Source organism: Salvelinus alpinus, chromosome 29 (genome assembly GCF_045679555.1).
Source record: "Salvelinus alpinus chromosome 29, SLU_Salpinus.1, whole genome shotgun sequence".
NCBI lineage: Eukaryota > Metazoa > Chordata > Actinopteri > Salmoniformes > Salmonidae > Salvelinus > Salvelinus alpinus.
This window is the reverse complement of record NC_092114.1, coordinates 39,463,262-39,478,669: the sequence shown is the minus strand read 5'-3', so window position 1 is coordinate 39,478,669 and position 15,408 is coordinate 39,463,262. Positions and strand designations below refer to the sequence as shown.

The 15,408-nt window shown below is 45.9% G+C and overlaps 1 protein-coding gene across 4 annotated transcripts in view; it reads right to left on the bottom strand.

Annotated features, from left to right (window-relative positions):
* Window positions 1-3,825: 3,825 nt before the first annotated feature.
* LOC139558698 (sodium/potassium-transporting ATPase subunit alpha-3) overlaps window positions 3,826-15,408 on the bottom strand; it is a 28,385-nt gene continuing 16,802 nt past the window's right edge. For 2 of the 4 annotated variants that reach the window (XM_071374020.1, XM_071374021.1), the window contains exons 9-22: window positions 14,185-14,453; window positions 10,918-11,116; window positions 10,223-10,467; window positions 9,699-9,891; window positions 9,273-9,585; window positions 8,319-8,469; window positions 8,029-8,197; window positions 7,261-7,415; window positions 6,859-6,982; window positions 6,581-6,726; window positions 5,839-5,969; window positions 5,576-5,677; window positions 5,230-5,321; window positions 3,826-4,722 (exon numbers count right to left, since the gene is read on the bottom strand). In XM_071374020.1, the coding sequence (XP_071230121.1) occupies window positions 4,694-4,722; window positions 5,230-5,321; window positions 5,576-5,677; window positions 5,839-5,969; window positions 6,581-6,726; window positions 6,859-6,982; window positions 7,261-7,415; window positions 8,029-8,197; window positions 8,319-8,469; window positions 9,273-9,585; window positions 9,699-9,891; window positions 10,223-10,467; window positions 10,918-11,116; window positions 14,185-14,453 (2,318 nt within the window). In that variant the 3' untranslated portion in view covers window positions 3,826-4,693. Of the gene's footprint in view, window positions 4,723-5,229; window positions 5,322-5,575; window positions 5,678-5,838; window positions 5,970-6,580; window positions 6,727-6,858; window positions 6,983-7,260; window positions 7,416-8,028; window positions 8,198-8,318; window positions 8,470-9,272; window positions 9,586-9,698; window positions 9,892-10,222; window positions 10,468-10,917; window positions 11,117-12,430; window positions 12,632-12,807; window positions 13,196-14,184; window positions 14,454-15,408 lie in introns of those variants that run through there. The other 2 variants (XM_071374022.1, XM_071374024.1) reach the window with 2 other exon arrangements.

Genomic DNA, 15,408 nt, shown 5'->3' with positions numbered 1-15,408 from the left:
CTTTTTTGGGGTGGGGGACTGAGAATGTACAGGTGATGTTCAGACTTCTCACTAGGCGTCTCAAAGCAAGAGGGGTCATGGGAGTCATACTGCCAGTGCCATCTTCTGGCTGCAGACCCTCTCTGCAATCTGACTGGATGAATCCAAGAGCTTATTAGATGCTTGGCATCGTGATCATTAGGATGCTGGAGAAACTTGACACTTTTCATGGCTTATTACCTGTTCTTATTCTTATTTTTTATGAATAAGTTCCTAGTCATGAATTGCAATGGTTTGGGGTTTATTCGTATGACAATAGATTCATTGTCATTTCCCCTCATGCATGGAATGGATTATCTCTCTCCATCTTCCTATTTCATAGGTTCGGTTACCCAACACGGCTGCCAACAATAGTGAGTGCTTTTATTTATCCTGTCCGTCAAAAGTCTACAAAAAGTGCTCTTCAATCTTAAATGTCATCCAATAAAATATACCTGTCCAGGGTTCTGCCTGTTGCAGTTTACATGATTTTCTTTTCAACTATTTTAGGGTTGACTACATTGAATACATCTTCAGAGAACTTTTCAGAGAACAGGGTCATTATTCTGATTTGGCGATTAACTGTGCAGCTATGGATAGATAGTCATGTGTTTCACCATGTTAGCGGTCTAAGGCACTGCATCTCAGTGCAAGAGGAGTCACTACAGTCCCTGGTTCGAATCCAGGCTGTATCACATCCGGCCGTGATTGGGATTCCCATAGTGCGGCGCACAAATGGCCCAGCGTCGTCCGGGTTTGGCCAGGGTAGGCCATCATTGTAAATAAGAATTTGTTCTTAACTGACTTGCCTAGTTAAATAAAGGTTAAATAAAAATGTAATTAAAAAAAAAGAATACATCCTCAGCAGCCCCAATTCCTTTTATACCTACTGTCCAAATGATGGGTTCCTGTCTTACTCATCAGACCACCCACGATCCTGATTTTGTAAACCTACATAAAACTAAAAGTGTTGCACACCCTTATCTCATGTCAGGGTTGAACCACTTTGAGTATCCACATTTGATCTCTCTCCTGTTGACTCTTGTCTCTTTCCTATCCCCGAACTGTGCTTTTACCCTTACTTGGATCCCATTTTGCAGTGGGTTGCGCTGTGCTGTGCTCACTATAGAACCTAGCAGGATCATCCCTCATAAATGGAAGAAGTCACAGTGAAGACCGTGAACTTTGACCTTTATGTCTAAAAATGGTCCTAACATCCTGATGAAGGCTCTTTAGCCAAAATCCACAGCAAGGAGAGGTATGTGTGACTTCCTTTTTCATTTATATAGATTATACATCATTAGCCAGCTCCTTATGGTCCTTTCCCAGAAGTTTGTGCTTAAAACATTTTTTTTTTTACATCTAAAGTTGTATTTTTTTCAGTCGGTGCATGTAAATAAAGTTGTATTACTACATTGTGAAAATAAAAAATTATATTTGTACACTGTTCAGGTGCTTGCTCTAGAAGAATTTACTGTAAATCATGTGGCTATTGTCTTTTCTCGTTATACGGTTTACACCTGTAAAATATGCTGACTATATACAGATGTAGGATCTAAATTGATAAAGGAAAATTACAACTGATTGTGTATTTGAGGTTTAAAAAAGCTTCTGAAGTTTGTAATTTTCACTTTGAAATTTCGGATTTGATTTTCCCTTACGAAAAACGAATCAACCCCTACAAAAAGGGCCATTCATTATAACCCACATAGTAATTCACATATTCTGTGGCAAACTGGCTCAAATGTCCTGTTTATATTTTCCTGTGTGTGTTTGTGTGTGTTTTTGTGTTTGGGTTTGTGTTTGTGTGTTTGTGTGAAAGAAAGGCCTGTAAAATGTACATGACGATGTCACACCCTGTATCCACACATTCATTACTGACACTCCATTATTGCAGGAGCTCTCCCCACCCCCAACCCCCCTTACCCATTAAGCGACACCCAAACAGATTTGGCCGACCCACTGACCCCTCCCCCACCACCTGACCCCGGCGACCTAGGAGCCATGGCAACCCTCTGACCCATCCTCCTGTTGCCAAGGAAACAACCTTGGAGCATGTCTGACCATACCCTCCCTTCTCCCCCCTCAATGACGCGCTGAGACGAGCGATCGATATTCTATCACACAGAACAGTGGAGCGCGAGAGAGGGGGGCACGGTGCGGGGAGATTACAGAGTGGAGGGGAGAGGATGGCTGACAAAGAGAGCCCCTGTGTGTGTGTGTGTGTGTGTGTGTGCGCATCATAATGAGCAGACATATTTGTGCTGTGCTGAGAGGTACAGTAGCTAGCTTCAAGGTATGTTTTCCTATGCTAAGAAGCAGATGCTACTGTTTGTGTTTGTGAATTGTGTTTAATATGAAGAAATAGTGTGAGCTCGACAATTAAAGATGTGTTGTGCATTTCAGAGGCTCACAAAGGCCCCTGGCTCCAGGAGCTGCTGCAGTAATTTATGTGCTGCAACAATGAAGGGTTATATGTGCCCCATTTAGGTGAACCTGGTTTCTAGTAATTGACAGACAATGAAGAGAGATCAGAAGACAGTCTCATGAGAGAGAAGGTCTAGAAAGCTGGATCCAGTGCAAATGGGGTGACCTATATCCCCAGGATATAGGTGTGTGTGTGTGTGTGTGTGTATTTGTGTGTATTTGTGTGCGACAAATGGGCAAGCCATCTTTGGCTCCCTCAGCCCTGTAATAGTATTCATGAAACACAAACTCTCCCCCTCTCTCTCTCACACACACACACACACACACGGTCAGAGGCCCATTACTAGAGCAAACAAACACACACACACACCATTCGCCGTAAACCTATGAGATAAACAGTTAAAACCTTCAGAAGGCCCCTAACACTGCCCTAAGGCTTACATTATAGGCATACATGTTCAAATATAATTTTAAAATAAACATTAAGGTAATACATCTCAACCACAATACGTCATTATGATTAGTGGTTCATGAATACTAATAAATGTCTGTATCAAATCATGTGTGGGCTCTGCGATATCAAGGGACCTTCCTATACCCATTCAAGTAAAGGGAAGTATGACTGAGTCTATCAGCTTGGTGTGAGGAACTCATTATTGAACATACTAGAATCAAGCTCTTGATGGTTCCTGAACTATTCATCTCGCGTAGTATATTGCAAAGTATGTTGTTAGAATTTACGTTTCTTTTTCAAAAGTGTTCACTTTGTGTTTTCAGGACTTTCATATATTGATATATCTAAGGACTTAATATTCACAAATATATATATATGTGATGTGTTTTCAGGACTCGTGTATAGTTTCCTCGGGACTTATATGGCTTTCATTGCACTAGCAGTGTATCAGGATTTAAATGGGAGAAGAAAAACAGCAATGGACGTACAGAAATGTGACAGACTGGCGGCGTACAGAGAGGATGTGAGCATCATCATTTATGCCCAGATGTATTCTGCAGATGTGGGGAATGGATACCTATATTATTCATTTGCATATTTCCATGATTTTATTACATTTTTCTTTATGGCCTTTTTGTATTATTTTTGATTTGATTTGCCCAACCATGATGAGTGAGTAGGTAGAGCAGCATAATTGTGTGCTGTGTGAAAATAAGGGTAGTAAGAAGTGTTGCTCACTATCTATCAGCGCTCCCAACGCACCTCATTGCAGACAACCCTTCAATCCCCCTGGTATGTAAGTCGAGACATTCTGTCTGCCTTAAAGTGGTATCAGGAGCATTGATAGTATGAACGATGTATTTACAGTCTTGTCTTTCTCTGCCAAACCCCACATACTAAAAAACTAACTGAGACCAAACTGAAAAAAAGAGGGATCCTTTTTTATGATTATTTTTTTTTGCTGCTGTTTTTCTCCTAGGACACAGAAAGAATGTTATTATATTTTTTCAACAGGGGGGAGTGAGGGGGGAAGTTTACAAGGACAATGGAGGTCGCACGGTTCTCACAGACAAGTAGCTCTCAGAGCCGCTCCTAGCATAAAAAAAAAGAAACCCAGAAATGTTACGAACAATTGTTAAAAAAAACAAAAAAAACACTAAGTTTTCTAATATAAAACAACAACAACATTGGCAAAACAGGAGGAAGAGGGAGAGGAGGGACATTTCCCCCCCCCCTGTAGAGGGAGCGAGTGAGTGTCCCACGTTTACTGGAGTGGCGGGAGTGGCTGGAGGGGAACGTTAAGTCGAAGATTGGTGGAAGGAGTGAGAGTGTCAAGAGGGGACGTCGGGGTAGAACGGGTGACAACGACGCCACAGCGCTCACCGTGGGATCTAGATGCAGCTGCCATTTTGTTATTGATAGAGACGAGTGACACCGGTATGTTGTACTTTACAGTGTATTAGCACATTTATGAACAGTGTTATCATAACAGTATAGTAAACAGTGTTGACAGTATTGACTGTGCTGTGTACTTTGGGTAGGAAAAAAAGTGGGCGAGACAGAGAGGGACGCAGGGATCTGGAGTGATCATCCTGTTCCTCTCCTTCTCTGTAGTTGGTTCTTTGTTCCTCAAGGCGATGTTGGAGGAAAATACAGGATGGGGAACGGAGGAGTTTTCAGGTGTGGTTTCTCGTGTGGTTGGTATGTCATTAGAGGGATGGGCGGAGGTAGGGAGGAGAGAAAGAGGGGAATGAATTTAGGGGAGGAAGGGGGAGAGAAGAATGGTTTGATAATCTAATAGTATGTCTCTTTTTCCACCCAGCCTGGAGAGAAAGGGAACAGAGAGAAAGAAAGATAAATCATTTTTTTATTGAAATAGAAAACATTTGTATCAAAGGAAACTTGAATTCCCCTAAGATGGTTTAGTGCAGGGCTCTCCAATCCTGTTCCTGGACAGCTACCGTCCAGTAGGTTTTTGCGCCAAACCTAATCTAGCATACCCGATTCTAATAATTAGCTGGTTGATAAGCTGAATCAGTGTAGTTACAACTGGGGTTGGAGCGAAAACCTACAGGAGGGTAGCACTCCCGGAACAGGGTTGGAGAACCCTGGTTTAGTGTATGCAAACGTGCATGTCTTTTCTACATGTTTGTATGTGAGTTTGCGTGGGTTTGTGCATGTAGGATTTTGTGGCATGATGTACAACAGTACCCACAATGCTCTGTAAAAGATATCTGGTTCTATCTTAGTAAATGTTATTATGGGTACTGTAGTACATTGTGCTATAGATTTGTGTGAGTACACTAAGTGGGTTTGTGAGAGAGTAGTACCTCCGGGGTTCCTACGCAGGATGAGTTTTCGGATCTCATCATAAACGAAGATGAGGAAACTGTACGGGAACGCACAGAACCACCAGCTGGGCCTGAGAGAGAAAGAGACGGGTGGAGAGAACATAGAAGAAAAATACACGTTTTTGTTACAGCCAGAGTCCCATTCAGTTGAATCAATAATTGTCCTTAAAGAGGATTTTTTTCTCCCCCCATTCATGGATTGAAATAGTCTCCAGTCCACACATTGGTACATTACTGTTAAGTAACTGCTATATAAACATCCCTCAGTAGAGGGCGCTGTTGCTATGTGGGAATGAGGACAGAGAGGCTGGTGTACAGTACTTACTTGAGGGGGTACATCCTGAGAGCCACGTCCATGCCTGGGGTGTAGGACAGGAAGGCAGCCAGGGCCGTCTCCTCAAACAGCCCAAATATCAGGATCTTATTCCTGTAAACAAACAAATAATTCATCTCAACATTTATCCTAGCTATGAGAGACATAACGTAGAGGGGCGTCATAAACCTGCAAACACATGGTTTATCTAAATGGAGAAGAGAAGAGGTCTGTTATTTAGTCATGCTAAAGATGCAAAGATAAAGGGTTCTGACCTCATGCCCTGCTGGAAGACAGAGTTGCGCCTGGTCTTGCAGATGATGACATCAGCCCACTGTACCACCACAATACTGACGAAGAAGGCTGTGTGACAGGTGTACTCCACTATCTTCCTCTGTTCATAGGTCTGGCATGCGAGGGAGAGGAAATCACAACGAAGGAGAGTTAAAGAGTGAACGAGAGTAGAGGTAGAGATGACTAAGTGGAAAGTGGTGGTGATGACTAAGTGGAAAGTGGTGGTGATGACTAAGTGGAAAGTGGTGGTGATGACTAAGTGGAAAGTGGTGGTGATGACTAAGTGGAAAGTGGTGGTGATGACTAAGTGGAAATTGGCCGTGATGACTAAGTGGAAAGTGGTGGTGATGACTAAGTGGAAAGTGGTGGTGATGACTAAGTGGAAAGTGGTGGTGATGACTAAGTGGAAAGTGGTGGTGATGACTAAGTGGAAAGTGGTGGTGATGACTAAGTGGAAATTGGCCGTGATGACTAAGTGGAAAGTGGTGGTGATGACTAAGTGGAAAGTGGTGGTGATGACTAAGTGGAAATTGGTCGTGATGACTAAGAAAGCAATTCATTTTATAAGACTAATAAGGACTGGATGAAAGAAAACAAGATGAAAGAGTGGTAAAAGTGAGTGAGTAAAGACGAGCGAGCAAAGAAAAAAAGAGAGAAAGAAAGAAACTGAAAGAAAAAAAACATGAAAACGGAGAGAGAAAAAAAAGAGGCAATCTAGCATACCCATTGCTGTCCGTAGCTGTCCTCTAGGTCGTTGTTGGAACGGTCGTCCCAGTTTAGCCTGATGCCCACCAATAAAGAGGGAAGGAAACCGTTCTCCGCCAGGATCACAAAGTAGGAGAAGAACCCTCCCAGAGCCTGGATCATCCCTACAGAGACAGAGGGAGGAGAGGAAGATATGTTAGCTTTATCTACTCTGCCCATAGAATTAGAATTAGGCCGGGAGTCAATCTAACACAGACTAACGACCTGAACACAGAGATAGACTTTTAAAGACCCACCAATCTGTCCGTAGGCGATACTGATCAGCCTCTCGTTAACCAGTTTGTCCCTGGCTGGGTTCCTGGGCTGTCTCTTCATGATGTCACTCTCTGCTGCCTCGTAGGCCAGAGAGATAGCTGGCACCTGTAGACATAAATTAGGGTTAGGAGAAGACAGTGGATATCAGTACACTGCCTCACATTGTGGTGCAATAAACAATAGATCAAACCACACACTTGGATAAGATGACTGACCTTCACTTCAAATTGTATTTTTAATCTTCATAGTGTATGAATTGAACAAACACAATTTGCCTGTGTGTTCGTGTGCCATGCATGTGTGTGTGTGTGTGTGTGTGTGTGTGTGTGTGTGTGTGTGTGTGTGTGTGTGTGTGTGTGTGTGTGTGTGTGTGTGTATCTCACCATGTCGGTTCCCAGGTCGATACAGAGGATGGTGATGGTCCCTAAGGGGAGTGGGATGTTGACCAGGATGAAGAAGAGGAAGGGGGTGATCTCAGGAATGTTACTAGTCAGGGTGTAGGCAATGGACTTCTTCAGGTTGTCAAATATCAGGCGGCCTGGAGGGACAAGAGAAAGGGCTTGTATAGGCTACCCCAGGACAACATCATTATATATTTTATTTTCAAACAATGGGCTCATATTACAGATAAGTTATCTTTCTAACCAGCACATTTTCTTTTGTCTCCAAATATTCCATTACCCCTCCTTCCTCTCCTCTCGCTGAGCTTTTTTTTAACTCTCTCTATCCTACCTGTCATTCATACCACCCTCTTTCTCTCCTTCGTTTTCTTCCTCCCTACAGATGTAGGATCTTAATTTGAGCCAGTTTGATACAGCAGGAAAATAATCCTGCAGTAACAGGAAAACATAATTTTTTTTGTATTGGATGATACATTTTTCGTAAGGGAAAATCAAGTCTGAAATGTAAAACTTCAGAAGCCTTTTTAAAACCTCAAATACATTACAAGTTTTACATTTCCTGTATTGCATGAAAGTTCTCCTGCAACAGGGTGATCAAATTAAGATTCAACATATGTATACCTTTTTTCCTCCCTGCTAATATCAATTTTTTACCCTCCCTCCCTTTCTTCTTCCAACACTCCTTCCTTCCCTCCCTCCCTCTCTCTCACCCTCTTCCACTCCTTCCTTCCCTCCCTCCCTCTCTCTCACCCTCTTCCACTCCGGTGACGATGGAGGCAAAGTTGTCGTCCAGCAGGATCATGTCAGCGGCTTGTTTGGACACGTCTGAGCCGGAGATCCCCATGGCGACGCCGATGTCAGCCTTCTTCAGGGCTGGAGAGTCGTTCACACCATCACCAGTCACAGCCACAATGGCACCCTGAGAGGCAGGGAGGAGGGGGTGGGGGGGTAGTGAATATTGTGAAAAGCCTCCTCTTTGTCTACTACTGTATAATAGAATATGTAGGAAGTGTGTACGTGTGCGTGTGTGTGTGCCTCACCTGTCTCTGGCAGCCCTCCACGATGATGAGTTTCTGCTGGGGGGAGGTCCTGGCGAACACAATCTCAGTGTGGTTCCTCAGGATCTCATCCATCTGATCCTGAGACAGATCCTTCAGGTCTGTTCCGTGGATCACACACGCCTTGGCATCCCTGGAACACACACACGCAGGAAGACAGTGAGTGAGAGTATGTTTGCTCTCGCTGATACACACACACAGAAATGCAGAAAGTGAGTGTTTTTGGTGAATAGGTATATTCAGGCATTTGGATGTGACTGACTGACTGAGTATTTGAGTGAGGGAGTGAGGTGACTGACTGACTGACTGACTGACTGACTGACTGACTGACTGACTGACTGACTGACAGACAGACAGACAGACAGTCAGTCAGATAGTCAGACTGACAGTCAGATAGTCAGACTGACTGACTGACAGATAGTCAGTCAGATACACAGACTTTCAGTCAGTCAGAGAGTCAGTCAGTCAGTCAGATAGTCAGTCAGTCAGACTATCTGAGTGACTGACTGACGGAGTGACTGACTGATGGACGGACTGACTGATGGACGGACGGAGTGACTGACTGTGTGAAAGAGTGACTGACTGTGTGAAAGAGTGACTAACTGTGTGAAAGAGTGACTAACTGTGTGAAAGAGTGACTAACTGTGTGAAAGAGTGACTGCCTGTGTGAAAGTGACTGACTGTGTGAAAGAGTGACTGACTGTGTGAAAGAGTGACTGACTGTGTGAAAGAGTGACTGACTGTGTGAAAGAGTGACTGACTGTGTGAAAGAGTGACTGACTGTGTGAAAGAGTGACTGACTGTGTGAGAGAGTGACTGACTGTGTGAAAGAGTGACTGACTGTGTGAAAGAGTGACTGACTTGTGTGAAAGAGACATATACCATACAGTATGTGTTGGTACACACCCAAACACACTCCGTCCTCATATCTCTTACCTGGGGTTGACCTGGCTGACGGGGATATTGAGGCGGGAGGCGATGTCCTCCACTGTCTCGTTGCCCTCGGAGATGATGCCCACGCCCTTAGCGATAGCCTTGGCTGTGATTGGATGATCGCCGGTCACCATAATGACTTTGATGCCAGCGGAGCGACATTTGCCCACGGCATCAGGCACGGCGGCACGAGGAGGGTCAATCATGGACATGAGGCCCACGAAGCACAGGTTCTCTGTGGTGAAGTTGACGTCGTCACAGTCGAAGGCAAAGCCCTTGGGGTACTGGTCCTCAGGCATTAGCAGGTGGCAGAAACCTGGGGAGTGACAGTATTAGATTGGTATTATTATTCGTATATGCGTTCTGAAATGCCTCTTTAGGTTCCCATTTGCTTACTCTCTTCTCATCTCTTCCCACCCTCTCTCTCACCGAGTACTCTCTCTCCCAGTCCTCCCAGCTCCATGTAGGCGTTCTGGAAGGCCTCCTTCATCTCCTCGTCCATGGGCTGCTCCTTGCCCTGGATGATGATGGTGGAGCAGCGGTCCAGGATCCTCTCTGGCGCTCCCTTCATCACCAGCAGGTAGCGGTTGTCGTTCTCATCCTCCGTCTCATGCACAGAGAGCTGGTGGTTGGTGGTGGGGGGTGGGGGGGGGCACAATCACACACTTGTGTTCAGCCTCTTATACAAACCCTTGTTTTCCCTAAACCTAACTTCAAGTCTACACCCCGGCTAAACCCTAACCCTAACCCAGACCCAGACCCAGGTCAGACCCACCTCTAGACCTGCGGCCGTATGTATCAAGCTGATTCAGGATCAGTTTTGCCCTTTATACCACAATGAATAAGATCACATAGATAGGTGGAATCTGATCCTAGATCAGCACTTCCACTATGAGATGTTTGACACCTACAGGATCCAGGGTGTACGCTTGTGCTCCATGTTTCTCACTCACCTGGTACTTGTTGGTGGAGTTGAAGGGGATCTCGGCCACCTTCTTGTTCTTCTCCCTCATCTGTTTGACGCTGCCGCAGGACAGCTCGATACATTTCAGCAGCGCAGACTCGGAGGCGTCACCCGCCACGCCCCTCTTCAGGATGGGCAGCTGGTCTTGAGCTGCCTTGAACTGCGCCCGGTTACACAGGGCCGCCACGCGCGCCAGCGCCAACCACGTCTCCGAGCTCTTGTCGAAGGAGGCGCCTGGGGAGGAGAGAGGGGGGGGGGGTTGTTAGTGAGAGACACATGGTTGTTGCGTTCATGTGCCCACAGGCAGCCTTGAAGCCTTCTTCAAGGCCTGCATAAGTAAACTTACTATCATTAAAAATGCAAAGCCTTTGCTACAAGACGTTACAAACAACATAAGGCCAATCTTTGATGGCCTAGTTATTCACTAACACAGTGGTCTGAAACTTCTGGCTCGGGTGCCTCATCAGGCCTGCAAGCCACATTATGCTGGTTTGCTAAATTATATCTAATTCCAGTCAGTTCCAAGGAGGGAACAATCAATATACAAGACTATCTAAATCACCTTAAACGTTGCAACCAGCTCAATAACTGTGATCACGATATGCAAAGCCAAGATATATTTACTTTGCTATTATATAGTAAGGACATAAATGAGTTCAGTGAACTTAAACCCCTCTCTCTTACCAGACTGGTCCTCCGTGGTGTCGGCCTCGTGGATCTGGTTGTCGAACCACATGTGGGCCACGGTCATCCTGTTCTGGGTCAGGGTACCGGTTTTATCAGAGCAGATGGTTGAGGTGGAGCCCAGGGTCTCCACAGCCTCAAGGTTCTTGACCAGGCAGTTCTTACGAGCCATACGCTTAGCGGTCAAGGTCAGACACACCTGAGAGAGAGAGAGAGAGAGAGAGAGAGAGAGAGAGAGAGAGAGGAAGAAGAAGAAGAAGAAGAAGAAGAAGAAGAAGAAGGAGGGAAAATGAGAGAGAGAGAGACAAAGAGAGCGAGAGAGAGAGAGAGAGACAAAGAGAGCGAGAGAGAGAGAGAGAGAGAGAGAGAGAGAGAGAGAAGAGAGAGAGAGAGAGAGAGAGAGAGAGAGAGAGAGAGAGAGAGAGAGAGAGAGAGAGAGAGAGAGAGAGAGAGAGAGAGAGAGAGAGAGAGAGAGAGAGAGAGAGAGAGAGAGAGAGAGAAGAAGAAGAAGGAGGGAAAATGAGAGAGAGAGAGACAAAGAGAGCGAGAATGCAACAGGGATTGGGAAAAGAAGACAGGGCGACAGAAAGTAGGAGAGAGAGAATTGGAGAGAATAAAATAAAAGATTAGTACCAAGTCAGTAAAGTAAAGACATGGGGTGCACAACTCCAGGGGTGGACGCCCTATACCAGGGCTGCCCAACCCTCTTCCTTGAGATCTACCGTCCTGTGGGTTTTCAGTCCAACCCTCTTCCTGGAGATCTACCGTCCTGTGGGTTTTCAGTCCAACCCTCTTCCTGGAGATCTACCGTCCTGTGGGTTTTCGGTCCAACCCTAATGTAACACACCTGATTCTACTAATTAGCTGCTGAACAAGACCTTAACTAGCTGAATGAGATATGCTAAATTAGGGTTGGACTGAAAACCTACAGGACAGTAGATCTTCAGGAAGAGGATTGGGCAGCCCTGCCCTAGACCCTCAAACCAATCAACAACTTACTTGCGTCTACAGATAAGTAAAACCATGACAAATCAATACAAGAAAGCTAAACACCTACCCTTGAGACCTGGAGTTGTGTAAACCCCTGTCAGTCCACATCCCCACCTCTCCACTACATTCAAATGTGCTAGAGTCAAATAAAATACTCAAATATATTTCACAGCCCAGAGCTGCAATGCAGAAAGATAGAAAGAGTAGCAAAGCCAAGCACAGAGTAAAAGCAGCGAAAAGGCGGGCGCCGGTGTATCATGCTACTTTCAAAATATCATGGCTGCAACTAGCCAAGCAGTGAGAGTAGCAACAGCCCAGCATTTATATTAGCATTAGCCTAGCATTTATATTAACATTAGCCTAGCATTTACATTAACATTAGCCTAGCATTTATATTAACAGTAGCCTAGCATTTATATTAACATTAGCCTAGCATATATATTAACATTAGCCTAGCATTTATATTAACATTAGCCTAGCATATATCAATCTCTCTTAACAGTTGTCATAGAAGACAACTGACCAGGGGGTGTCACTGACCGAGGCGCAAAGACAGCCTGAAAAAGAGAGACAAACACAAAGAGGGAAGGAGAGAAAAAAGAAACAGCCTGAAAAAGAGAGAGAGGGACAGAGAGAAAAAAGAAACAGCCTCACACATCTCTCCTCACTACACACACACACACACCTCTCCTCACTACACACACACACATCTCTCCTCACTACACACACCTCTCCTCACTACACACACCTCTCCTCACTACACACACACACACACACACACACACACACACACACACACACACACACACACACACACACCTCTCCTCACTACCCTCAACTACCCTTTCCAACCCCACCCCACACCACACAACATAAAAATCCACGAAAATATCCCCTCACAGTGACAGTAGCCAGTAGGCCCTCGGGCACGTTGGCCACGATGATGCACACCCACACACAACCCTCTCCTCACTACACACACACACACCTCTCCTCACTACACACACACATCTCTCCTCACTACACACACACACACACACACACACACACACACACACACACACACACACACACACACACACACACACACACACACACACACACACACACACACACACAAACACACACACACACACACACACACACACCTCTCCTCACTACACACACACACACACCTCTCCTCACTACACACACACACATCTCTCCTCACTACACACACACACACACCTCTCCTCACTACACACACACACATCTCTCCTCACTACACACACCTCTCCTCACTACACACACACACATCTCTCCTCACTACACACACCTCTCCTCACTACACACACCTCTCCTCACTACACACACACACACACACACACCTCTCCTCACTACACACACACACACACACCTCTCCTCACTACACACACACACATCTCTCCTCACTACACACACACACACACCTCTCCTCACTACACACACACACATCTCTCCTCACTACACACACCTCTCCTCACTACACACACCTCTCCTCACTACACACACACACACACACACACACACACACACACACACACACACACACACACACACACACACACACACACACACACACACACACACACACACCTCTCCTCACTACCCTCAACTACCCTTTCCAACCCCACCCCACACCACACAACATAAAAATCCACGAAAATATCCCCTCACAGTGACAGTAGCCAGTAGGCCCTCGGGCACGTTGGCCACGATGATGCACACCCACACACAACCCTCTCCTCACTACACACACACACACCTCTCCTCACTACACACACACATCTCTCCTCACTACACACACACACACACACACACACACACACACACACACACACACACACACACACACACACACACACACACACACACACACACACACACACACCTCTCCTCACTACACACACACACACACACCTCTCCTCACTACACACACACACACATCTCTCCTCACTACACACACACACACCTCTCCTCACTACACACACACACATCTCTCCTCACTACACACACCTCTCCTCACTACACACACCTCTCCTCACTACACACACACACACACACACACCCCCACACACACACACACACACACACACACACACACACACACACACACACACACACACACACACACACACACACACACACACACACACACACACACACACACACACACACCTCTCCTCACTACCCTCAACTACCCTTTCCAACCCCACCCCACACCACACAACATAAAAATCCACGAAAATATCCCCTCACAGTGACAGTAGCCAGTAGGCCCTCGGGTACGTTGGCCACGATGATGCCGATGAGGAAGATGACGGCCTCTAGCCAGGTGTAGCCCAGGCAGACGGCCAGGATGAAGAAGGTGATGCCCAGGAACACAGCCACGCCTGTGATCAGGTGGATGAAGTGCTCGATCTCCTTGGCGATGGGGGTCTTGCCCGACTCCAGGCCGGAGGTGAGGGTGGCGATACGGCCCATGACGGTACGGTCACCGGTGCATACCACGATGCCACGCGCCGTGCCTGGTGACGGTGAGGACGAGAGAAGGAAGTTAGATGACTTGACTTACATGTTACAGTATATTATATTTGTAATACCATTTGTGGTATGTTGCGTAAAATGATGGTGCGTTACCCCCATTCAGTGTAAAGAACTGAGTTTGAGTGCAAATCATACGTTTTTTGTGCAAATTTTTTGTTGCTGTCATTTCTTCCCCTTTTTTTCTCCCCAATTTCGTGATTACGTTCTTGTCTCATTGCTGCAACTCCCCAACGAGCTCGGGAGAGGCGAAGGTCGAGTCATGCGTCCTTCCGAAACATGACCCGCCAAGCCACACTGAACCCGAAAGCCAGCCCCACCAATGTGTCGGAGGAAACACCGTTCAACTGACTGCCGAAGTCAGCCTGCAGGCGCCCAACCCGTCACAAGGAGTCGCTAGAGCGCAATAAGTCAAGTAAAGCCCCCCCGGCCAAACCCTCCCCTAACCCGGAAGACGCTGGGCCAATTGCACGCCACCCCATGGGACTTCATTAAATCATACGTTTTTAATAATAATTTGTCTATCACTCCCTTATAATGAATAGTCCTAAAGTACTCATTCAAAAAAAAATCTAATCGTGAATTGCTGAAGTGTTCTTCACTCAAATACCACTGATGTTTTTCTTGTTGCCACCAATTCAGGTGCAATACACCATCCAGACCACATGGGGGCAGCATATACCATTCTATGAGGTAAATATTTTTGTGGCCTACAGGTAACCAGAGGCCTTCGCTTCATCAGACAACAATGGCCTAGATTCAATCAGATTAGCGTTTACCTGCCGGAACCGAAAATTGCATAGCATATTATTGTTTTTTTGTTTCGGCGATGTCAGGGGTGTAACTGCGTTGGAGCTGTCAAATCGGTGAGCAGCTGCTCTTGTGGTCATTGTCACGAAGCCACACCCTTCCCACCCGTGTCAAAAGTTTACAAAGAGA